General features: G+C 36.3%; 1 protein-coding gene across 1 annotated transcript; it reads left to right on the top strand.

The window, feature by feature from the left end:
• The first annotated feature begins 687 nt into the window (after positions 1-687).
• Positions 688-25,516, top strand: ARHGAP11A (Rho GTPase activating protein 11A). Its single transcript, XM_010965101.3, has 12 exons — positions 688-1,546; positions 4,680-4,750; positions 6,558-6,654; positions 7,181-7,434; positions 8,085-8,248; positions 8,417-8,563; positions 15,005-15,079; positions 15,762-15,926; positions 18,782-18,911; positions 19,400-19,508; positions 22,458-22,596; positions 23,003-25,516. Exons 1-12 carry the CDS (start codon positions 1,418-1,420, stop codon positions 24,580-24,582), a joined length of 3,060 nt encoding a protein of 1,019 aa, XP_010963403.2. The 5' UTR covers positions 688-1,417; the 3' UTR covers positions 24,583-25,516.
• Positions 25,517-25,661: the final 145 nt, after the last annotated feature.

Genomic DNA, 25,661 nt, shown 5'->3' with positions numbered 1-25,661 from the left:
CTGTGGGCCCAAAGCCGGGCTCCTCCACCCCCGCACCACCCCACCCTCACCCCGTCTCCTCCCTGGTCTCGTCTCGGGTCTCCTCGTTCAGATCGCACCGAATGACGTTTCTGTAGCTGCCACCTCTCGCGGACTGCGCATTCCTCCCGCTCTCTGCTCTGTGACAGGTCTTCTTTATTGTACTTAACTACCTGAGCGCTAAGACTTGGGCGTCACCATCAGCCCCCAAATATGGACCAGTTCCCATAGCCTAAGTTCCCATTAAGCGCCCTGGGTTAGTGTTACTAAAATCAGCGTTTGTGAACCCTGACCCAAATTGTCTCCTCTCCGGTTCCGTAGAACCGGTTTCTCCGTCAAAGGACCTTTAGCCCCGGCCGAGGTATGCAAAACTGAGAACGAGGTGTCTATTACATTTCCTCGAATATATTGTCTCAGGCGCAGGCGAGGGGTTTTTAAATACATGACAAACGGTATTTTCCTCCAAAAAAAAAAAAAAGGCTAACAAGGAGCAAGTGGAACTCATGTTTCTTTTCATGTTTCTTAGTTCTGCCAGCCACACCCTTCGTGATCTCCTCTTCAACCGTAACCTACTAGACAGGCAGCTCCTGGCCACCCTCCGGGGTCCTGATTTTGAAAAGAGGAGCGGACCAATCAGAGTGCGGAGCGCTGTTTGGCGCTGCCATTTGAGCCTGGGCTGGGGCCGAGGTTGGGCGGGTCGCAGGGGCTCCGGGTGTCGGTAGACGCGGTGTGGCGGAGGCATGGGGAGAGCCGTCGGACTTCAGTGAGCGCATCGGCATGTGCTGGCCGGGGAGCCCCGGCAGGCTGATGGGGGAGGGAAGGAGCAGTCTGTGAAACGGCGGCGACCAGCCCGGGCGGGGACCGGGACTGGAAGAGGCGCCTGAGCAACCGGCTGGTCCGGCGGCTGGGCTAGGGTCGGGGGGCGCGGGAACGCAGGGGCAGGCGCCCTGCTGAGCTGGCCGGGGCAGGAGGGGACGAGGGGAAGGGTCTTGTTTACGTTTCGGAGAGAGACGAGGGCAAAGGAAGGTTTGGAGGAAAGTGGCCGAAAGTGGTGAGAAGCTGGTTAACAGGCGTGGTACTGGGAACCGAAAGGGAGAAAGAAGGGAGGTCTGTGTAAGTAGCCGAAAGGATCGAGTGACAAGAAAGAAGGCCGGTGTAAGTGAAGGAAAGGTGAGGTGTGGCTAGGTCAAAGGGCTAAGAGAAGGCGGTCGGTGAAAGTGTATAGGTCAAGGAAAAAGTTGTGGAAGTGGCTGGGGGCCGTGGCCGGAAGAGTGCCAGACGTGGCCGGAAGGCAACAGAGCTGAGCGCAAAACTGAGAGTGTTTGGAAGTTGGAAGACTTGGTGGCGAACGAGGGTCAGGACTCAGATCCTGCCCCGGAGAGTGGGCGACGTGTCCGGGATGTGGGATCAGAGGCTAGTGCGGTTGGCCGTGGTACAGCAGCTCCGTGCTGTCTATGGCATTAAGGTTAAGGGTGGCCGTGGGCAGTGCGATCGCAAGAGACTGGAAACAGCAGCAGCGGAAATAGTGGTAAGTTCTGGGGAAAGAGGTTTACGTTTTAAAAAACGCGGCGGCGGGGGGCCGGGGGGGAGGGCACCCTCTACCATCACTTGTTATCAGGTCATACTAAAATGTTCCTTCGTGGATTCAAAGGAGAATGGGTTAAGTGTGTCAACCTCAGGAACACTGACATTTTGGACTAAATAATTCGGGGGCGTTGGAGTTAGCTGTCCTGTGCATTGTAGGGTGTTTAGCAGCGTCTCTGGCTTCCACGCACTAGATGTCAGTAGCATGTCCCAGTTGTGGCAATTAAAAATGTCTCCACTTACTGCCAATGTATTGTTTTTTGAACAAATTGCACGTAGGAAGGGAGTCAAACACTACCTCACCACCACTGTTTTAGAGTAAGATTTGGAGAGGGACAAGGGGTGCCAGTACATTTTCTAAATAAACCAGTAGATGAGAAAGTGTCACCGCATTAGAAACAGACCATTATTCTGCTGATAATTGACCTGCTGATAATAATTTTATGTTCACCAATTTGAAACAAAAAACATGCTTTCTCCTTGGCTATATCATACTTTTGAGACATTAAAGCTGTTTGTTTGTTTCTTTGTTTTTTAATGAGTAAATTGAGAAGCCATTGTGGAATGATTTAGAAGCATTTAATGGTTTAGGTGGGGCGGATTAAGGTAATGGGATTTTGAATGAGATTTTCATATCTGTACAGAATCATCAAGAATTTCATTGTGAATAATAAGTTGACTATAAGGCATTTTATTTTCAATTTATTTGCCTAATTATATGGTGCTTTCTAAATACTTAGAAATGAAAACTAAAAATTAACTTGCATAACTGAATAGTTTATAGTTTCTGAAAGAAAATAGGTGCTTGGAGAAGAAAACTAACAAATAATTTCATACCTCTTGATAACTTACAAAATTCTGGGGAAATTATTTTTGTTCTTTGCAACATAATGGCAACAAATTTATTTATATTTAAAAACTGAATGATTTCTTCTGAATGTAAAATTGGCTTTCCAAGATCTCAAATGTAGTAGGTTTTGTAAGTATATGAAAGAATTTGTACACAGATTTTTTTCTCACTCCTTAAGAAAAACTGACACTTGCCTTTAGAGTCAGACAGACCTGAGTTTGAATCCTGCTCTACTCTCTTGGGCTACTTGTCCTGAGCTTCAGTTTCCTACTCTATAAAATAGGAACAATGGTTATCTCTCCTTGGGTTCGGTGATTTTAAAAATGATAAAATCTGTAGATAAAACTAGCACAGTACCTGTCACAAGCCACTTAGTCAACTAATGATAGTCGTTTTGATAATCAGTGGTTTACATCTTAGTTAGCAGTCGTGCTAGAAACCCTAATAAAAGTATTCTAATAAGTACAGAAGATCATCATGTTACAGGAATGAGATCTAACATGTTAAGCAAGTATTTGAAAACTAGATTTCTTTAGCATTTTGGTGTTTGTTATCTAATGATATTTTTGAGTCTTTAAGAAAAGTGCTAGAAGTCTTTTAAAGGTATTTTAAATGGTAGTCTAATATATAAAATTTTAAAAGCATGTTATTAGTTTAATTTTATGAGATTACATTCTAGCACTTGTTTGTGAAGTCAGTTGAGACTAATGAGACTTGGAAAAAATCTGAATTCTAGTTATATATGACATTTGTAAACTTAGAATCAGCTTCAGCATCTGATACATTTTTGCATTTTGTTTGGTTGCACAGTATCAAGAAAATTCTGATTACCCAAATAAGGAGTTGCCCATGATAACTTTTTTTAGTAGCTCACCTTGAAATGATAATTGTAACAGCAGCAAATATTCTTTGAATTCTTGCTGTCAGACGCTGATGTTTTACATCGTTTAATTCATTTAATTCTCTCTATAATTCTATGACTTAAGACATATGTAAGGATGCTGAGGCATAGAGAATGATTTTTTGATTCAGATCACTCAGCTAATACGTGGAAGAGCCAAGGTTTTAAAGCCTGGCAGTCCTGACTCTAGGAGCCTGCTTTCTTATGCACTGTACTATACAGTCTTTTCTATATTCATCAATTAAATTGAGCCAGATGCTTGAAAAAAGGACTAGTAAAATTTGTCAAATCACTTAGAATGCTGAATGGCATGGATTGATCAATATAATCGTATTGATTATAAATAAAATATTAAGTAAGATGCTCTTAAAACATAAGTGCTTCAAGAGCATTCATGGAAAGCAGATGCATCTAAGCTAAATTAACATTTGTGAGACTAGGTGTGCCCACATAGCTAATTTTACATAAGCAGATATATACAGGTGTGAATTTATTTTTAAGTCCAAGGCAAAGCTACAACCTTCTTAATCAGTGACTCATTTTTAAGAAGTTTGAATGTATGCCCAAAGATCGTGGCAGATTCTTTATCCAGAGGTGTACAGAAACATAACTAACATACCAGTGTACTCTTGGAATATTCAAATGTATTAAAATTTGAATATGAGTAATACATTTGAATGTGATTTATTAAAAATGGTTTTCAAAGTATGAAATGAAATTTGAATTAAATATTTTTGCAGAATCCCTACCTTGGGTACCTCAGAACAGTTTGAGTAGTGCTCTCCCATAGAGTATGGAAAAGATAATCAGGTCTCCAAGTAACCACCCTGATATAATGTTAGGAAGTACCCACTAAGTGACAGGAATTACTGTTATCAGTCAATTTAGCCTTTTGTCCAAGTTAGTTTTTATGATGTGACCAACAGAAAGTTTAAGATCAGTATTTATATAGTTACTGAAGGAAATTAGTATTTTTCCAGAAATGTTAGTGTTTGTGTTTTGGGCCAAATTCTGTTTAAGAATTTCCTGGCTGAACACTAAATGATTTGATTTTCTATTATGGGATTGGAAACTAACAGAATTTGCTACATTGCTTCAGGCAATGCCCTAACTTGACCATTTTTGTACTCCCAGCACCTAACATAATGTGGAGTAAAAAGTAGTTACTTTTTAACAAATGTGCTTGATATAATTGTTTTCTGTCTTGATTGAGAGATTATTTCTGCTATCTTGTTTTATTTGTTAGGTTTTTAATTTGCCTAATGTTTAAGACAACATACATTTTATGTAATATTTGTGTTAGAGTAACTGAATTTGTCATTTTAGGGTAAAATATTTGGAGTACCTTTTAATGCATTGCCCCAGTGTGTTGTACCAGAATATGGACATATTCCAAGGTAAGCAAAGTTTGAAATGAAGAATAAATATTTCAAACTGGTATTTGAATGTTTAGTTGATTGACTCACACAATTAGTTGGAACTAGCAAATGATTTTATTTCTCAGCATTAACTAATGTGAAAGTTGTTTTTAAACTTTTGCATATTTTAACTTTTTAATTTGTACACTCATTTTCAGGTTTGAATTTTAAGGTTCAGTGATGAATAAATGTTAGAAAGCAAATTATTATTGTTCTGTTAAGTCAGTTTTCAGTTGTAGCCAATTTTTTCACTGTAGTTCTGATTATAGTCAGTAATACACTAAACTACCAATTCAGTTATAATTTTAGTATTTTTTGTTTTAGAAATGTTGACTAAAAGAATATTTAAGCTCAGATATTAGAGTATTTGTCAATGTAAATTATGCAACACTTGAGTCTTTCTGTGTCACTATCTGTAAATACTCTTTTGAACTAAATACATCAGAAATTACTAGGGAAGTTTATATCTTAAGAAAACAGTTTAAAAATTCATGTAAAGAAATTATCTTAGCTATTACTAATTTATTTCCCCTCTATCCAAAGTAGGATTCATTCTGGCTACCACAGTCCAATAACTTAGGTTTTTAATTGATGCATGGTCCAAAAGCATTTGTTGAACACTTCCCTGCCTTAGAACAGTTTCCCCTCATTCAGCCTAAAGGTACAGATTCACAATCTTCATGAAGTAACCACTTACTATTTTACTTTTAAATGGCTTATACATGGCTATTTTATGATGATTTTCAACATTTGGAATCCCAGTCACAACCTTAATAATAATGACTAAATCTTTATTATAATGTCTTTGCCTGCCTCTTGAAAGGAAAAAAAAAACTTTTCTGTTGATTACCCTCTGCAACACTGAGCCCCTGTGCACCAGTACAATGCCTTCATTTGCTTGCAGCTGATATCCATTCAGATTTGTTGTTACCAGCTATTAATATTAACTATGTATCTGCAGCCAATACTGATTGTTAAAAATTGTTCAGTATAAAGAAATTGAGCACATACCTCTAAATATGAGAATTGTAAGGACTGGGATATATCTGACTTTCTGAGAGGTAATGTTGATGAGGGAAAAACCTTGCCTTATTCTTGGGCAAATGTAATAGATGGTAGGTTTTCTAAGTTTTGTATGCTGGGCAAGATCACCTGTGGAGAGAGTAAAGATGAAGAAAAGGAGAAGGCCTTAGACAGAGCCCTGGGTGATCCTAGGGTGTAGAAGTCTAGGAGAAGAAGAGGAGCCAGAAAAGAAGTTGGAGGAGGAACAGTCAGAGAGACAGCAAGAAAACCAGAAGTGTGTGAAAAAGAATATTTTTAAGATCATCAGGGAATGGTCAAGGGTGTCGGATGCTAGTAGGACAAGCAAGATGAAGACAATGAATTGACCATGGACTTGGCAAGGCGTTAGTGACCTTGATGGAGTAACAGGGATGAGTCTGACTGCAGAGATTTGAGCAAAGGCTGGCATATGAAGAAATGAACGCAGTTAAAAAAAAAAAAATCTTATGCTCTGAGCAGAAGCAAAGAAATGGATTAAGATAGACAAGGATGTAGGGTTGAGCAGGTTCATTGAAGTTATGAGTGAAAAGATGGGTGTTAGAGAAGAATTCAGGAAGCAAGAAGGAAAACTAAACGTAACCTGTTTATCATAGAGGTTAAAGGGATTTGTGGCATCAGAGCTCCTGAAAGGGGTGTAATACTTAGTCTGCTTATATAGTTTGGCAGGAGAATAGGATTTAGTGAGATATGTATCTTGCCACCTGAAAAGAGTTCTTTCTTTCAGTTTTCTTGTTGATGCTTGCACAAATTTAGAAGAGCATATTCATACAGAAGGGCTTTTTAGGAAATCAGGATCTGTTATTCGTCTAAAAGCACTAAAGGTAAGCATATTCTTGAACTATAATTTTTCATTTGTACCACTTTTTGATATGGTCTTTAGGATTGAAATGTTTAGAACTGTTACATGAATTATTGATAGAGATTGAATTTGCAAATAGGTTTTTTCATGGCAGACAAACCTTTTTGCTTTTTCCAAAATGAACTGTATATCATTTATATAATGCTTTTTAAAAAATTGAGGTATAGTTGATAAATAACGTGTACAACTTGATGTTTTGAAATATATACACGTTGTGAAATGATTGTTATAATCAGTGCTATTTATATAATGCTTTAAAAGTTTAGCGAGTACTCTCAAATCCATGGCCCTTGTTTCTATAATGTACTATATGAAATGAAAAAAATTTTTTAATTTTGTTTTTAGCATTCTGAAAAGGAGTGATATATACTGAAACAAGAGTTAAGAGAAATTTATTAAAGAAAACTCTTTAGAGTATAAGAAAGGATACTTTATTTGCAACAAACCCTTTTGCCCCCAAATGCTCAAGATTATTATATTTATTTCAGAATAAGCTGGATCATGGTGAAAGATGCCTGTCTTCTGCACCTCCCTGTGATATTGCAGGACTCCTTAAGCAGTTTTTTAGGGAATTGCCAGAGCCCATTCTCCCCGCTGATCTGCATGAAGCACTTTTCAAAGCTCAACAGTTGAGAACAGAGGAGAAGAACACAGCTACATTGTTGCTCTCCTGTCTTATGGCTGACCACACAATTGATGTATTAAGATACTTCTTTAGCTTTCTCAGGAAAGTTTCCCTTAGGTATGTACTAATTAAGTCTTGGGAGATGATAGTTTAATTTCTCAACTACCTAGATTTACCTTATGATAATAAATTAAATTTTATTTGGAATGGAAATTTTTCTTAAAAATACTATAGTTTTCCTTACTATAAGAATTATACTCTGTATAATTTATAATTTAAAAAACAGTATACCGAATAATTTAATATTTCCTTTCTGTCCTAGAGTTGTCATTATGAATGGCTTAATGGCTTATTGATGTTTATAGGATTCTTAGTCCACTGAAAGGCTTCAGATTACTGTGTTTTTAAATATTTGGATTTTTTGCTTTTCAGATTTGTCCCTTCTTGCTGTCATTGAGCCTGCTTGTTCTAGACATACTTCAGTACCTTGAATTTTCTATGTGTGGGTTTGAAACTCAAAGAGACATGTTCAATTTGTGTGGAACAACAAAGTGTGGACTCAATGGGTAGCAGTGTTTTTATGACATAGATTTAAGCACACAGAAGCTGTGTATTTCTGGTTCTGTCTTGTTTCAAGCCAATTATGTAGATGGGTAGATGAAGAGTAGCTGTATTTTGACTTGTGTTTAATCGATAAAGTAAGAGGTCTTTAAAACGTGCTCAATATGTTATTTTAACTCTGTATTTTTATTTTGGGCTCATTCAAGGTCCAGTGAGAATAAGATGGATAGCAGCAATCTGGCTGTAATATTTGCACCAAACCTTCTTCAGACAAGTGAAGGACATGAAAAGATGTCTGCTAACACAGAAAAGAAGCTACGATTACAGGCTGCAGTAGTGCAGACTCTCATTGATTGTGCATCAGATATCGGTAAGATGCAGTTGCCTTATTATTAAGTAATGGGATTTGTTTAAATGAGGGAGATTCCAGCTTCTTCTAAGTGAATTATGAAGACAATTGTTAGAAGGTGGCTATGTGCTATTTCAACCTCTTGAGGGGGAGTAAGGAAAGATCTTAATTATGAACATTTTTGTTTAGGGCATGTTCCAGATTTTATCCTAGAAAAGATACCAGCTATGTTGGGTATTGATGGTCTCTGTGCTACTCCATCACTAGAAGGCTTTGAAGAAGGTGAATGTGAAACTCCTGGTGACTATAAGAGAAAGCGAAGACAAAGTGTAGGAGGTAAGCGGCGGTGGCAGTCCCGGCTATGAAGGTACAGCAGTTTGCCTTTGCCTGAAATGCATTTGAACATTAAAAAGCATAAGCTATGGTGTATGTCTTTTCAGGGCTTATAGCATCATTGGAAAGACATGATGTATGCATGTGAAAAGTAAAAATGGCAACACAACCTAATACTACATGTTTGATCTTTAGCACAAACATAAAATGTGTTCATAGGAGAAAAGTTCCCTGGCTGTAATGACCCAGGAACTCTTCAAAGAGGAGGTCAAACTGAACCTTCTTGAGGAATGAGTAGAATCTAAGGGAACTGGGTGGAGGGTCAGAATATTTGTATCCTTTTCTAGATGAGAGGGATGCTCTGAAGAAAGATTTGCGTGAGGCAGAAGTGATACATGTCTGTGTCTATAAATACGAAAATCATGACCCGAGAGGTTCATCCTAGGGATTGGGATGGTACTATGGTGAGCGTGATGTCAGGCTGAAGAATTAGAACATTAAGCTGAGTATTAAAGAAGCATTGAAGTTTTGAGGAGAGGCATACCACGATTAAACTGTTTTAGAAAATCATCTGGTTTGGAGAATTGAGACTTGGAGGTGAGGAGGATAGTCAGAAATGTGTGTCAATAATCTAGGTATGAGATCGTGATCTGAAATAGTGCTGTGAATTAGTCAGGAGAATGAACTAAGTAATGAAGGAAACATTACCAAGGAAGAATCAAAAAGAACCAAAGTTTCCTCATGGTGGAATCAGTCATAAGACTTACTATCTTCTTCATCTAGAAGACTGAGGCCATTCCTCCTCCAGTTGCCTTAGGACATTTCTTATCTTTTGAGTATCAGAGCCAGTTGCTATTACCTGTCCCATTCCTTTTTGAATCTTCTGGCTTGTATGATAGTGTCTCCTTCTGTTTCTTCTTGCCTCCTTTGTAGATTCCCCTCATGCCTTCTGTGTTCATCTCTTAGGGCTACTGAAACAAAGTACCGCAACTGGGCAGCTTGAAACAACCAAAATGTATTGTCTCATAGTTCTGGAAGCTAGATGTCTGAAATCCAGGTGTTGTCTGGCCCACGGTCCCTCTGAAACCTATGAGGGAGAACTTTTTCTTGCCTCTTCTAGCTTCTAGTGGTGGCTGTTGATTCTTGCATTCTTTGGCTTGTAGCTGTATCACTCCAATCTCTGACTTGGTCATTTCATGGCAGTCTCTCTAGGTGTCTTTCTGTCCAACTTTTCCTCCTGTAGTGGCACCTGACACACTGAATTAGGGCCTACCCCAATGACCTCATTTTAACTTGAGTTCATCTGTAAGGACCCTAATTCTAAGTGAGGTCACATTCACAAGTACTGGGAGTTAGGACTTAAGCATATCTTTTTGGAGGATTCAGTTCAACCCATAAACCTTCCTACCCCAAATTTAGATATTGTTAGACACCAATCACCTTCATTACCTTTTCCCTTTTATAATTTCACACATCCTACAGTTTTACTTATCACGTCTAAGTAGATGAGCTCTGGATCTCTACCACTGTTGTCCCACAAATGTCAGTTCTGTTTCAGTTACAGCCTCTACTAGGCAGACATCTTTACTTCTGTTTTTCCTTGGTGCTTTATGCTCAGCCTTTCGAAATGATCATCTTCACCTTCTTAAAACTGGTTTTGCTGGAATTTTTTTTTTCAGTTTACAGCACCACCATTCTCTTATCACGTGAGCTTTAAACCATGGGTGCCTTTTATTACCATCTGTATTCACAGTTTTCATGTCTTATAAGATTCTATCTGCAGTGTTTACTGTAAGAATTTCCTTCTTGGTCTTTGTGCTTCCTCCTTGAATCTGCTCTGCCTATTGCTGTCAAGGCTGATATTCTTAACATATAACTCTAATCACATATCTCACGTGCATAACGTTCAGAAACTTCCATTAATAATACTGACATTTGTAGCCTAACATTAAAGACCTTTCATAGGGCTGCTTTACCGTGCCTTTCTACTGTTTCCTGTCTCTCCTTGAGGTGGTCTATACTTTAGTCAAACTGCTTTCTTTATTCATTGTTTTTTTAGACACTTTGTTCTTTTGCTTATACTTTTTATTGATATATTTTTACTTCTATCTACCCCTGCTGTTCAAATAATATCCACTAGCTAAACTCTAGCCTAAATGTTTTACCCAGCAAGCTTCTCCCTTCCGTTTTAAAAATTATTTATTTTTATTGAGTTAACATTGGTTATAACATTATATAAGTTTCATGTGGACATTATATTTTGACTTATGTATACACATTCAAAAGTTTATGCTCGCCACCAAAAGTTTCCTTTCCATTCGTCACTGTACAGTTAACCCCCTTTACCCGTTTCTCCCTTCCCCATCCCCCTTTCCCTCTGGTAACCACAACTCAGTTCTCTGTATCTGTGTGTTTGTTTTGGTTTGTTTGGTTTGCTCATTTATTTTGGTGTTTTGTTTGTTTGTTTTTAACTCCACATATGATTGGAATCATATGGTATTTTTCTTTCTTTGTCTGACTTGTTTAATTTAGCATAATACCCTCAAGATCCATCCCTCTTGTCACAAATGGCAAGATATTGTACTTTTTTATGGCTGAGTAGTATTCATGGTGTGTGTGTGTGTGTGTGTGTGTGTGTGTTCATATGTGTGTGTATGTGTACTACATCTTCTTTATCCATTCACCTATTGAAGGACACTTTGGTTGTTTTCTTACCTTGTTTATTGAAAATAATTCTGCTATGAACATAGGGGTGTATATGTCTTCTAAAATTAGTGTTTTTGTATTCTTTGGATAAATACTACTCTGAAATGGGGTAGCTGGATCATGTGGTGGTTCTATTCTTAATTTTTTGAGGCGTTTCCATATTTTTCATAGTGGCTGCACTAATTTACATTCCCACCAGCAGTGTATGAGGATTCTCTTTTCTCCACAGCCTCTACGACACTTATTATTTCTTGCCTTTTTGATAGTAGCCATCCTAACAGGTGTAAGGTAATATCTCACTATGGTTTTGATTTGCATTTCTGTAATAATTAGTAATGTTGAACATCTTTTCATGTACCTGTTGGCCATCTGTATGTCTTTGGGAAAATGCCTATTCAGAACCTCTGCCCATTTTTAATTGGGTGGTTTGTTTTTTTGTTGTTGGATTGTATGAGTTCTTTATATATTTTGTATATTAATCACTTATCAAGTATAAGATTTGCAAATATCTTCTCCCATTCAGTAGGTTGTCCTTTTGTTTTGTTGATGGCTTCCTTTGCTGTGTAGAAGCTTTTTAGTACTCCCATTTGTTTATTTTTGCTTTTGTTTCCTTTGACCAAAGAAACATCCAGAAAGACATTAAGACTGATATCAAATAGCTTACTGCCTGTGTTTTCTTCTAGGAGTTTTATGGTTTCAGGTCTTACGTTCAAGTCATCCATTTCTAGTTGATTTTTGTGTATGGTGTAAGTGGTCTAGTTTCATTATTTTGCACTGGTTGTCCAATTTTCCCAATACCACTTATTGAAGGGACTGTCCTTTCTCCATTTTATGTTCTTTGTTCCTTTGTCATACATTAATTGTCCATATATATGTGGGTTGATTTCTAGGCTCTCAATTTTGTTCCATTGGTATGTGTCTGTTTTTCTGCCAATACTATGCTGCTTTGAATACTATAGCTTTGTAATTCTAATCTATGAACATAATATCTTTCTGTTTCTTTGTCTTCTTCAGTTTCTTTCAACAGTGTCTTGTAGTTTTCAGTGTTCAGGTCTTTTACCTCTTTGGTTAAATTTATTCCTAGGTACTTTATTCTTTTTGTTGTGATTGTAAGTGGGTTTGTTTTCTTAATTTTTCTTTCTGCTCGCTCATTGTTACTGTATAGAAATGCAACTATACAGATTTTTGTATATTGATTTTTTTGTACCCTGCAACTTTACTGTATTTGTTTATTATTTCTAAAACATTTTTGGTGGAGTCTTCAGAGTTTTTTAATATATGTATATATATAAAGTCATTGGCGAATAATGACAGTTTTACTTATTCCTCTCAATTTGGATAGCTTTTTTTTTTTCCCTTGCCTAGTTGCTCTGGGACTTCCAATACTATGTTGAATAAGAGTGATGAGAGTGTGCATCCTTGTCTTGATCTTACAGGGAAAGCTTTTATCTTTTTGCTATTGAGTATAATGGTGGCTGTGGGTTTATTGTAAATGACCTTCATTATGTTGAGGTACGTCCTTTCAATACCCGTTTTATTGTTAGTTTTTTATCATAAATGGATGTTGAATCTTGTAAAATTCTTTTTTTGCATCTATTGATGATCATATTTTTTTATCTTTCATTTTATTAATGTGGTGTAACTTGTCTGTTGGTTTGTGGGTGTTGAGTCATCCTTGCATCCCTGGGATAAATCCCACTTCATGATGGTTTGTGATCCTTTTAATGTAATATTGTATTCAGTTTACCAACATTTCTTTGAGGATTTATTCATCTATGTTCATCAGAGATACTGGCCTGTAATTTTCTTGTGTGTTGTCTTGTCTGGTTTTGGTATCAGGGTAATTTGGTCTCATAAGAGAGTTATTAGCAAGTGTACCCTCCTCTTCAGTCTTTTGGAAGCATTTGATGATGGGTATTAAATCTTCTTTGAATGTTTGGTGGGAATTCATCTGTATTTTTTCCCCCCTTTATCTTCTTTGGTCCAGTAGTTGTTCAGTAGCATGTTGTTTAGTCTTCACATATTTGTGATTTTTCCAGCTTTCTTATAGTTGATTTCTGGTTCATACCACTGTGATTGGAAAAGATGATTTCAGTCTTCTTAAATTTACTGAGACTTGTTTTGTGTCCCAGCTTATGGTCTGTCCATGAGAATGATCCATGTGCTCTTGGGAAGAATGTGTATGCTGCTGTATTGGTGTGGGATGAACTATATAAATCTATTAAGTTCACTTGGCTAATTTTTTCATTTAAGGCAGCTATATCCTTGTTGACTTTCTGTCTATCATTGAGCTAAGTGTGATGTTAAAGTTCCCTACTGTTAATGTGTTGCTGTCAATTTCTCCCTTTAGGTCTATTAATAATTGCTTTTTATATGCTTTATATATTTTAGCATTCCTATGTTAGGTGCATATATTAACTGTTTCCTCCTGATGAATTAACCCCTTTATCATTATATAATGTCCACTTGTATTTCTTGTTACCTTTTTTGGCTTGAAACCTTTTTTGTCTACTATGAGTATAGCTATACCTGATTTCTTTTGGCTGCCATTTGTTTGGAGTATCATCTTCCGTTCCTTCACTTTGAGCCTATGTTTGTCTTTAGAGCTGAGATGAGTCTCCTGGAGGTAGCATAGAGTTGGGTCTTGTTTTTTAATCCATCCAGCCATTCTGTGTTTGACTGGTAAATTCAATTTATTTACATTTTCAATGATTATTGATAGATGAAGCCTTAGTATTGCCATTTTGTCTTTTGTTTTCTGGTTGTTCTGTATCTCCATTGTTTCTTTTTCTTTTGTGTTTCTGCCGCCATTTTGGTTTGGTGGTTTTCTATGATGTTTTTCTCAGTTTTCTCTTATGTTTTGTGTCTGCTCTAGTTTTACATTTGGTGGTTACTATGAGGTATGAATAAATTGTCTTGTAGATCAAAGAATCCTTTTCCTGCCGATAGCATCTTATCTTCATTTGCCTTACAGATTTGTTGGATGACTAAATACCATACTTAAGAGAACCTTTAGCTAGTTTACCTGTCCCCAAGGATTCTTGACCCCCTAAATCTATCATACTGCTGCCAAAGTGACTTTTCTAAAGTGCAGAGATGATGATTTTGCTCCTTTTTACCTTTGGAGAAGTTCAGGTTCTTCAAAATAACATACAGGCCTTGTTCTGCCTTTACTTATCTGCCTAGTATAAGACTTATCTCTTACCATATCCATCATTCAGTGTTTGCTCTATGAGTATCAAAGTCCTGGTTTCTAGTGTGCATAAATTCTGGGTTTTTTTTTAACATGCCTTTACATATGCTAGTCACCTTGTCTGAATTCTATCTTCCTACCTAATCAACACCTACTAAATCTTCAGAACACTGTCCAGATTTTATTTCCCTTACAAAGCTGCTTCTCTTGTTGCCATTTCTTCCCTTTCTCAAAAAGTAATGACTTCCTCTTCTATACTCTTTCTGTACATTATACATCCTTGTTTTACATTTAATTCTGTATAGTATGACTTCTTATTTATTTATATTTTGAGAGTTATATGGGTATAAGTGGAGAATGGAATAAAAATAGATATATTCCTGTTTGGAATAATTCCTTTTAAATGACCTTAAGTGACTTTAAAACATATACGCTGATATAAACTTAGATGCTATAAGACCACAGATATCAATATGAATTATTGTTGAAAGAGGTAAATGTTAAGTTATAATTGATTATATGATTATATATGCCTTGCATTTCAGATTTTGTTAGTGGAGCATTAAATAAATTTAAACCTAATAGAACACCCTCTATTACACCTCAACAGGAAAGAATTGGTAGGTATATATATATTTACTTAAATGAAAATTTCTATATATTATGCAAAAATTATTACATAATTTATTTTAATCAATTCCAAATATAATTTTCAGTGGAGATATTATACTATAATATTATTTTATGACATTGCTAATTACATTGGATATAATGAACCTAAAATCATAGGTAAGAATTTATTTTAGTCTATTGTTATATCTTTGATATTCTAAGTCACATTCTTTTATAAGTTGGATGCCATTGAACATGTGAAAATAACTCAATCTCATTTTTACTTTAGAACCAGAAGTTTATTAGTGTTTGTTCCAATTTTTTATCTTGGTTTGCTTGTGGCTGAAATTATTCAACCCAGTAACAGAAAATGTGATTATTTGTTTTGTTTTCCAGACTGAGGACATTAACTGTTAATACTCAGTTATGATGAAAAGCAAAAATAATTTTTAGATCTGTTTTTGTTTCAATATCTTGGTTATACTTTTTCTTCCCTATTTAATACTCTTTAATGTGAATTATATGCATCTTTTAGTCTGTTTGGTTTAAGTTACAACTATTTGCTAAGAATCTTGACATATCCCCTTAGTTTTGGGTTAGCTCTAAGTAATAACTTTATAAGAAGAAATTATATAAAGTGTTTGTATTTTATCAACTCTGTGGGAGAAATAACAATTTTTTTTTTTCCAGCCCAGCTATCCATATCACCAACAGTTCTTACGCCAAATGCTAAGCGTAAACTGCCAGTAGATTCTCATGGTTTCTCAAGTAAGAAAAGGAAGTCCATCAAGCACAATTTTAACTTTGATTTGTTGCCGAGTAATCTCTTCAGTAGCAGTTCTACACCAGTATCAGGTAGCAAATAGAATTTATATAATTGGGCTGTAAATATTAATATGAGTACCTATTCTGGGCAAAGTACTATTTCATATTAATACTACCCTTTAGGACCAAGAGCTTTATTCTCTGTTTTATCAAGTTTCTGAACTTTTATAAAGTCCCCTAACTTTTAAAATAGACATTGGTTTAGTATAATTGTGTGTGTGTGTGTGTGTGTGTGTGTGTGTGTTTGTGTTTGTTTTACAGCCATGCCTAGAAGGTTAGGGGCTTCCATGAATAGCACCAGTGCTCAGGTTTTACGTGATGAGACATCCTGAATTCTACTTTAGTCACTTCTGGCTCTGTAGCTGTCACTGGGTTGCTGTCTCCTGTTGAGGTCTCCAGTGTTTGAGCACTTCTGAATCCAGTTGTGGGGGTAGTTTCCACTGGAGTAACCATTGTGGGTTACAGTTTAGGGGGTGGTATTTTTAAAGTTTTATACTCAAATAGTTTTTACAAATAGCTTTAAAAACTTTGTTTATGCTGTTCCTTATGGCATGATTTTCATATCCCTTACCAGCTCGATCATTTTATTCCAAATGAACTACAAATTTCTAATGTGGCCAACAAGAGCCTCCAGAGAAAAGTATAATATAATCATGCTAATTTGAATACCAAATTTCTTTGCTAGTGTGGTTCTGGACTGAGTTGCCTCCTTTAGCAAGTCTAGAATACAAGTTGGCTCATATTAACCTTATGATGAACCCAAAATGAAATGAAACCCTATCTAAACTCAGAGTCTTCCATCTCATGTTTGTCTCACATTTAGTCAAAATGTGAGTGGTCTCTGATTGTTTTAGATTTTTTTGGTCTCAAACAATGTTAAGAGTTTTATATTGAATTTGCTAACTAGGTTATGAGGTCTTCTTCCCAAGAGCCTCTCTTTTGTTTCTATTATCTGTCCAAAGGGTTTATATTTTCCTTGTTTGTTTTATTAAAAAGTTGAACAGAATAACAACTTGGTCTCCATGGCCCTTTACCAGTTCTCTATGGTTCATTAAAGTGTAATGAAGAACTCTGAAGCTACGTCTAGAGTTCTTTCAGTATTCACAGTTTAGAGACTTACACCCTTAAAGTAACTTAGTGTTGTTTTTTTTTTTTTTAATATTTAAAAGCTTTCCCACTTTGGAGGACTATTTCCAAATGGCAGATGTGAATCGTAGTTCTCCCTGCCTTTGTTCATTAGCAATATGACATCTTGCCCAAGAAATGAACCTGCTGATTCCTTTTCTCCAAGCTCCCCAAAATAGACTAACTGTTCTTGTGTTACTGTAACAGTATGAGCCTACTTACCCAATGCATTTTTTTATAGAAAAAAAAAATTAACAGGTTCAGCATCAGTAATCCTATTATTTTAACTCACCAGTTTTCTTTGACCCTACTTTCTCAGCCACAATTCAATTAATTCCATCTGCAAAACTGGAAATGGTTTGACTTCTAAGTTTAGATTATAACAGATACGATGCTTTTTTCTTAATGTATAAAGGCAACAATATTAACCTACAATCCATAGAGTACTGATTTATAATTTTTTCTTGGATGTGTTATAACTGTGCATTATTCCATGTGTTCTGGCTGTGCCTCCTTGTCACCACTAATAGATTTTCAAGGTGACTAGACTGCAGCCCTGGCATAAAGCTGTTTATGTCACACTGCATATATTATTTTGCCTCCAACATATTTTTTAGCCAAATGCACCCCAAAGTCAGTGTAATGGTTGTATTATTTTCTGTTTTTTTTTTAACTGAACTGAAAAGACATTGCTATCTCTGTTTGGGAACCAGTGTAAATTCTTTGTCAGTACCAACAGTAAGTTGAGAGGGTTCATGTTTGTTGAGTGTATCCTGGGTAATATTCAAGCGTAACTCAACTGTATATGGAGCCTTTGCTCATAACTTTTTTTTCCTAATTTTTTTTATTATAGTTAGTTTCATGATACAGTGTTAAATAACTTATTCAAAATGAGCTGTTGTAGCCTCCAGTTGTTAGCACAGAACATGGCAGTAGCCAAGTGGTTAGGTGTGTGTTCTAGATCATCAAGTGTTTTTTTGTTTGTTTGTTTGTTTAGCATTTTTTCCCCAGAACTTCACATAAAAACTTTTTAAGTTTATATTTTAAATTATTTTTTCGGGAAGAGTTAATTAGGTTTTTATTTTTTTTTTAGTGGAGGTACTGAGGATTGAACCCAGGACCTTGTGCATGCTAAACATGCACTCTACCACTGAGCTATACCCTCCCCTCCTAGATCATAAGTTTATGTTTGTTTACAAAAAATATTGGATAAATTACACTCCAGAGTCAGGTGGACAGCAGTTGGCTAACAGGTGTATACTGGATACTCAGATACTAAATTGTTTTCAGTAGTTTATTTTTGATAATAGCATTAATTAATCTTATGTAGTAGGTTCTGTGCTAGGCATTTTACGTACATTACAGTAATATTTATATTCACCATAGAAGTCCATTTTCAGAGCCTAAAGCCATTTAGTAAATAGTGGGACAAACTCAAGTCTGTCTGTCTTGAAACCTTGCTCTTTCTCTAATCTGCAACAATGCCCACTCCGCCTGTAATATTAAAAGACCTTAAAGCAAACTCTAATATAAAAGTAATGTTTAATCTGACCTTTAATTGGCAACTAAAATGTAGGAAATTGATACTATTTTTAGCTAAATTGGGTTATTTAATCCCTGAAAATTCTAAGCAGAAATTATGTGATTTTTGATGTTGTTTAGGGGTGGAAATTAAGACTTTGACTCTAATTGCTATTAATATTTTATACTTAGAAGAGAAAATAAGTATTGTGGTCTAATACGTGTGGTTATTTTTATAGTTCACTTTGATACAAGCCCAGAAGGGTCATCTCAGAGTTCGCTCTCTCCTGTAGCCATCAGTGGAAACCATTTGATCAGTACAGGTGTGCTAAGGCGAAGTAAAAGGATTGCAAGCAAAAAAGTTTGCAGGTAATTTATCCATTTATTTTGTTTTCATTGGATAAAAATTTGGTATATATAGTTAATAAAATATTTTGTGTCTTCCTACTGAGAATCATATTTGAATCAATTTTTAAAAATCCCATTTGCCTTTACAATCTTTACATATAAAGTGCACTTTATATATCCTCCAGAGAAAGATTCCTAATTTGAGTCAATTTGCTTGCTTAAAATCCTATTATATGTTGATGTGTATAATTTTAAAATTTCCTGTTAATATATAAAGCTAGTCTATTCTAATGATTCTGGTTTATAAGTGACTTATGATAAACAGGAAAGATCATTTTTATGTGCAAATACAATATATTCATACATGGTATCTCAAACCTTAAACCTAGAAAATTGTTACTCTGTTCAGTTACTAACAATGTGATTTGCTCTGGACTCCCATTTTATTTTGTAGGAATTCCTCCAGTTCTTATGCTATAAACTGATGTTCTTAATTACACTCTTTCTAGGGTGGAATCGGGAAAAGCAGGCTGTTTCTCTCCTAAAATCAGTCGTAAAGAAAAGGTTCGAAGATCTCTTCGTTTGAAATTTAGTCTAGGGAAAAGTAGCAAAGATGGAGTAAGTGTCTTCCACCATTTCATTTATGTTTATATTAGCATAAAGCTGAAGACTCGATGCTAAAAGACACTCTTATCCCTGCCTTCCCCTCATCTACTCTCCCATTCTCTCCTCCTTCATACCAAACTCTGACACTTGAGTTGTTATCTCCTGTTCCTCCTTTTCTATTCTGCTGAAATCACTTCCAGGGAGGTTTTCATCCCCAGCAGTCACTGAAGCAGCTCTGAACTAGGTCACCCATGAATTCAGCGCTGCTAAAACCAGTGGACAGATACCAGCCCTTGTTAGACCTGATGTGTCAGCAGCATGGAACCTGGCTGATGGCTCGCTCCTCTTTGGCATACTTTCTTTCCTTGCTTCAAGGACACTTTAGTCTCATGCTTTTCTTCCCCCTTTGCCAGTTAATTTTCTAATTCTTTTACATTGGAGTGCTCAAAGCTTTGCCCTTGGATTTCTCTTTCGCACTCCACTTATTCGAGGTGGTCATCAGCTCCAAACATCTTGTATTTACTTAAGATGTCAAGTTTATATCTCTAGCTCTCCTGAACAACTTGACTGTTTAATATCTACCTACTTGACCTCCCTACTTGCGTGTTGATCCAGCAGACATCTCGATTGTGACCTGCCCCAAATAGAGCTTCCGAGATGCGTTTCTTCACTGCTGCTATTTCTCCAGTCCCCCTCCCCACCACCGCGCTTGCACCTGCAGTCTTCACCATCTCAGTTATGGCAACTCATTCTTCCAGTCACTTAGGCCAGAAACCATGCAGGCATTCTTGACCCCTCACTCTCTCTCGTATGGACCGTCTAAACCATTAGGGAGTCTTGTCTAACTTCTGCTTTCAGAATCCATCCAGACTGACCTATTCTCACTGCACTATATTTCTAATCTCTAAGTTTTTGTCACCTGGAGCTTGGATTACTATAATAAACTCCTATTAGTAGGTCTATCTGTTTCTACCTTCCTGCAATACTAGAGCCAAGATTATCCTCTAAAAACCAGCGTTAAGGCATGTCACTTCTCTGCTTAGAACTCTCCAGGGACTCCTTGCTTCACTCTGGGGGGGGGAAGGAGGGCGGGAGGGGAGCCAAAGTTCCCACACTGAGCTGCAGTGCTGTGGTGGTCCGCTCCCCGCCTCCCTCTCCAGCCCTCCTCCTGCCACTCTCCCTTGCTCACTCAGCTCCAGTCACTTGCTTCCTTGCTGCTTCTCGAGTGGGCCAGACCTTGCTTTGTTCAGCCTTAGAGACTGCACTAGCATTTTCCTCTCCCTGGAATGTTCTTCCCCCTATACCTTCATGACTCTCACTCTCATTTTTCTTTTCTCACAAATCATCTTCTGATCACTGTGTTAAACATCACCCCCCCACACTTTACCACTCCATGTCCCTCTTACCCTGTTTTTCTTTTCTCCATAGCACTTTTTACCTTATGTATTGTATATTATACATTATAATTTACTGTCTGTCTTATTGTGCTTTAAATCTCCCTATTGAGAATGTAAATTCCATGTGGGTAAGATTTTGGTTTGTTTTTTTGTTTTCTTTCACTCTTGTGAACAGGCCCTTGCACAGAGTCATAACAAAAAAAATTTTTTTAAGTTAATGTGTGAGCCAGTTCTTACTTATATATTTGTTTATTTATTGAAGTAGAGTTGATTTACAATGTTGTGTTAGTTTCTGGTGTACAGCACAGTGATTCAGTTATGTGTGTGTGTATAATATATTCTTCTTCACATTTTTTTCCATTATGGTTTATTATAGGATATAGAATATAGTTCCCTGTGCTATACAGTAGGACCTGGTTTATTTTATATAGTCATTTGTATCTGCTAATCCTAAACTCCTAATTTATCCCTCTCCTAACCTCTTTCCCCACCAGTAACCATAGTTTGTTTTCTGTGTATGTGAGTCTGTCTGTTTTGTAAATCTTCATTTGTATAATACTTTAGATTCCACATATAGGTGATATCATATGATATTTGTCTCTGTCTGACTTACTTCACTTAGTATGATAATCTCTAGGTCCATCCATTTTGCTGCAAATGGCATTATTTCATTCTTTTCAATGGCTGAGTGGTATTCCATTGTGTGTGTGTGTGTGTGTGTGTACGTACGTATTCATCTGTAGTAGATGTATATTTAGTTTGTTTCTGTGTCTTGGTTATTGTAAATAATGCTGCTGTGAACATCGGGGTGTGTGTATCTTTTTGAATTAGAGTTTTCTCTGGTTAGAGAATTTCTCCTCTGGCCAGGAGTGGGATTGCTGGATCATATGGCAACTCAATTTTAGTTTTTTAAGGAACCTCCGTAAGTTTTCCATAGTGGCTGCACCAATTTACATTCCCACCAACAATTTAGGAGGGTTACCTTTTCTCCACACCCTCTCCAGCATTTATTTGTAGACTTTCTAATGACGGCCATTCTGAGTGGTATGAGGTAATACCTCATTGTAGTTTCGATTTGTACTTCTCTAATAATTAGCGAAGCTGAGCATCTATTCATGTGTCTGTTGGCCATCTGTGTGTCTTTTTTTGAGAAATGTCTATTTAGGTCTTCTGCTCATTTTTTGATTGGGTTGTTTTTTTGTTATTGAGTTTTATAAGCTGTTTCTATTATTTTGGAAATTAAGCCCTTGTCAGTCACATCTTTTGCAAATATTTTCTCAGTGCATAGTTTGTCTTTTCCTTTTGTTTATGGTTTCCAGCTGTTTTCGTTTTAGATCATAAAATATCAACTAGTAGGCAGGTCAAATGCTTAGATTTTTCATCAGCATGCATGCGAGGATGTTGTGTTTGCTATAAAATTGTTCCTCAATTATATATATATATATTTTTTTTTTTAATTAGCTGTAGAGGATTTTGATAACTACCAAATTTTACTTTATCTTCATATATTGAATTAACTAGGATTATTTCTTAACCAAGACTTTTCAACTTTTTTTCTGTACAGAATGCATGTCCTGATGTCAATAGATCTGAAAATGTTGGTCGACGACTTGCAAATCAACAAAGTTTAAAAAATAGGATTGAATCTGTAAAAACAGGTCTGCTTTTTAGCCCAGATTTGGATGAGAGATTAACAAAGAAAGGTACATATACAGGATATTGTTAGAATTTTACCCTAAAAGCCTATGCTAGTTTTTTTTTTTAACATTACTTTACATTTGATTGAGATATAATTGACATATAACCTTTAGTTGCTTTTTTAATGATAAAATATATTAAGTAATCTACTGTTCTAGAAATTGAAAATTTGTGTTTGGATAGTGAAAATATTCGAATTGGCAGTGTATTTTTCTGTGAACAGTTGGAGGATCTTTATAAATGTATATATCAAAATGTTTGACATATTTATATATAAAATTATTTCTTTTAACACAAATCTTTAATTTATTGGAATTAAATGCTTAGTATTTAATTTGTCACGTATTTGAATAATATTTCAGAACTAGGTCAAATGTAAATGATTAAAAACACTGAACTGCTTTATTTTAGGTTCAAAAAAGATTAGTAAGTCTGAGGAAAACTTATTAACTCCAGAGCGACTAGCTGGAACAAGTCATCGAATGTCTTGGACAGGACCAAGCAATTCAAGTTTTCAAGAAATAGATGGAAATGAAATTTCTCCAATAGATGGAAGTCTTGAGGTAGCAAACTCTTCTTTGGAGCCTGATATGATAGTTGAAAAATCGTCTGTTAGCTCATATGAGCTCACCCCTTCTAATGTACACAATAAGCATAACAATGTAACTGGTAGCTCTCTTAGTGGGGATGAAAATAACTTGACCACAAAGACTGTGGTGAAAATTCAGAAGGCATTTTCTGAATCTGGAAGCAATCTTCATGCATTGATAAATCACAGGCAGTCATCATTAACTAATGTGGGGAAAGTAAAATTCAATGAAACGTCTTCTATTGAATGTAGTCCAGAGGAAAATCTATTTGAAACTAGTAATTTGACTGTGATAGAATCAAATGAACACCACACTAGTAAAGATGAAAACAACTTTTTAGAAAGAGACTTCTCCCTACATCAAACTCAAAAATGGGACAGAGGAGCCACTGTAAAATGTTCCTCAACTCAGATGAAGACAGAACTAGAAAATGGCATTCATTCGAGTATACCAAAAGGTGAGTTAAGCAAGCAAGAACTATCCAGTGATGAACAAATAAAGAAACAAGAGTCCCCAAGGGATACACGAAATACTAAATTCAAGGAGAATGAAAACAGGATGGAAGAGAACTTACTGAAATGTGCACCTACAAGGGAGGGTGTGGCTGGCACCTCTTCCTCAGAGCAGGTTGCATATAACAGAACAAACTTGTCAAAACCTAGGCCTGTAAGAATCGTTAAACAGCAGTCACTGGTGGAAACATGTGACAGAACGGTTTCTGAACGCTTGCAAATGACAGAGCATGGAAAGGTTTCAGACCACATACAGTGGTTTAACCAGCTTTCTTTAAATGAATCAAGTAAGACAAAAGTTAAGTCACCTCTTAAGTTTCAGCGTACGCCGGTCCGTCAGTCTGTCAGAAGAATTAATTCTTTGTTGGAGTATGGCGGACAACCTACGAGGCATAAATTAGCAAGTCTTGGTGACGTTGCTTCTCCTCTGGTTAAATCAGTGAGCTGTGATAGTGCTCTTCCCTCTTGTACAGAAAGTACGTCGAAAGATTCCTGTATTCCACTTGCCAAATCAGGTCCTGGAGAACAGAAGTCTACATCATGCAAACAGTCAAATCTTGATACTCTTTCAAAATCTACAAAATTAACTTCTACAGCTGTCTTACAGATGAAGAGGCACCCAGACTCTGTGAATTCTTCTCTTGGGTCTACCCGAGTTTGTAAGCAGGAAGTGATATCTAACAGCCAAATTAAGGTTCCCTTGGATGATCTGACAAATCATGATATATTGAAATCTGTTGTAAGTAATGATATGGGCTTTTCTCCTGGCGTAAATAACAGGGTCCTTAGAAAGCCGTCAGAAAAAGAGAGGGTCTGGTATAAAGGTTCTCCAAAAAACCCTATTGGAAAAGCTCAACTACTGCCAACAAGTAAACCCGTAGACTTGTAATTGGTAAATGTTATACTTGTCGTTAATGTAAGTAAAATTAGTAGTTGGTGAGGTGACTTGCAAGGTAAGCTACGTGTTAGTTTGTAGCTCAGAATGATTGTTGTGTGATAGATTTTAATTTTACTCCACAAGCAACTTGGATTCTTAAGCTTGCATAAATGATGACTTTGTTTTTCTTAATCATGGCAATATTTAAACTATTTTTAATTTTATTGTAATCTCAAAGCAGAGGTTACCCTTCAACTTTTTTAAAGAAATTGTTGACTGGGATGATGAGAAATTAGTTTTTGAAAATTGCATGAATTTTATTTTTTAACATGTGATAGAATGAGTGGAATGAGTCGTGCCTATTTCATGTTACTCCTAAGGCAGATGACATTTCCCCAAGAAATGTCTAACACATAAAGGGCGAGATAAGCCCTGCAAATCTTATGTCTTGAGTTCTATTCATGTTTATTGTCTTTATCCGAGTCCCTAGAAATTAATTTGCTTCAATAGCATCTCAATCCTTTATTCCTTTTGGGGGAATGTTATTGGGTTTATATTGCCTATAGATGTGTACCATGTGTTCACTTGAACTAAGAATGGTGACTAATGCAGAATGACGACTCAAGTGTGCTCATATAGTATGATGCTGCAGAAGTTAACTGGTGAGTTTTAAGCCATACTATGTTTTTAAAGTTAATTTGCACAAATACGTTTGTATCTGTTTTGTCCAATATAGAATTTAAAATTATTTAAGAAGGAGTAATTAAGCTTGGAAGATTTTAATCAAGGTGATTCTCATGCAGATGCTTGGTTTTAGAATTTGAAATAGTTGATACACCTCTGTACATTTACCTTGGATTCTTACAAGAGCGTATGATGGTTTTGTCTTGTCTGTAAATGTTAATTTATTTAGCATAGACATTAAAAATGGACTTCTGGAAAATGACTTGCCTGCGACTCTAATGAAATTCAAAGTACCTTTTAGAATTTGACCCAAATTGTCAAGAAAATCTATCTAAATTTATATTTTAAATTATTAGAAATAGCAAATCTTTAAGAAAAGAGCAATATGAGCAGAAGAGGGCATTCTC

This window comes from Camelus bactrianus, chromosome 6 (genome assembly GCF_048773025.1).
Source record: "Camelus bactrianus isolate YW-2024 breed Bactrian camel chromosome 6, ASM4877302v1, whole genome shotgun sequence".
Taxonomy (NCBI): Eukaryota; Metazoa; Chordata; class Mammalia; order Artiodactyla; family Camelidae; genus Camelus; species Camelus bactrianus.
Note: the sequence above shows the minus strand (reverse complement) of the source record. Positions and strands in the feature narration are given on the sequence as shown.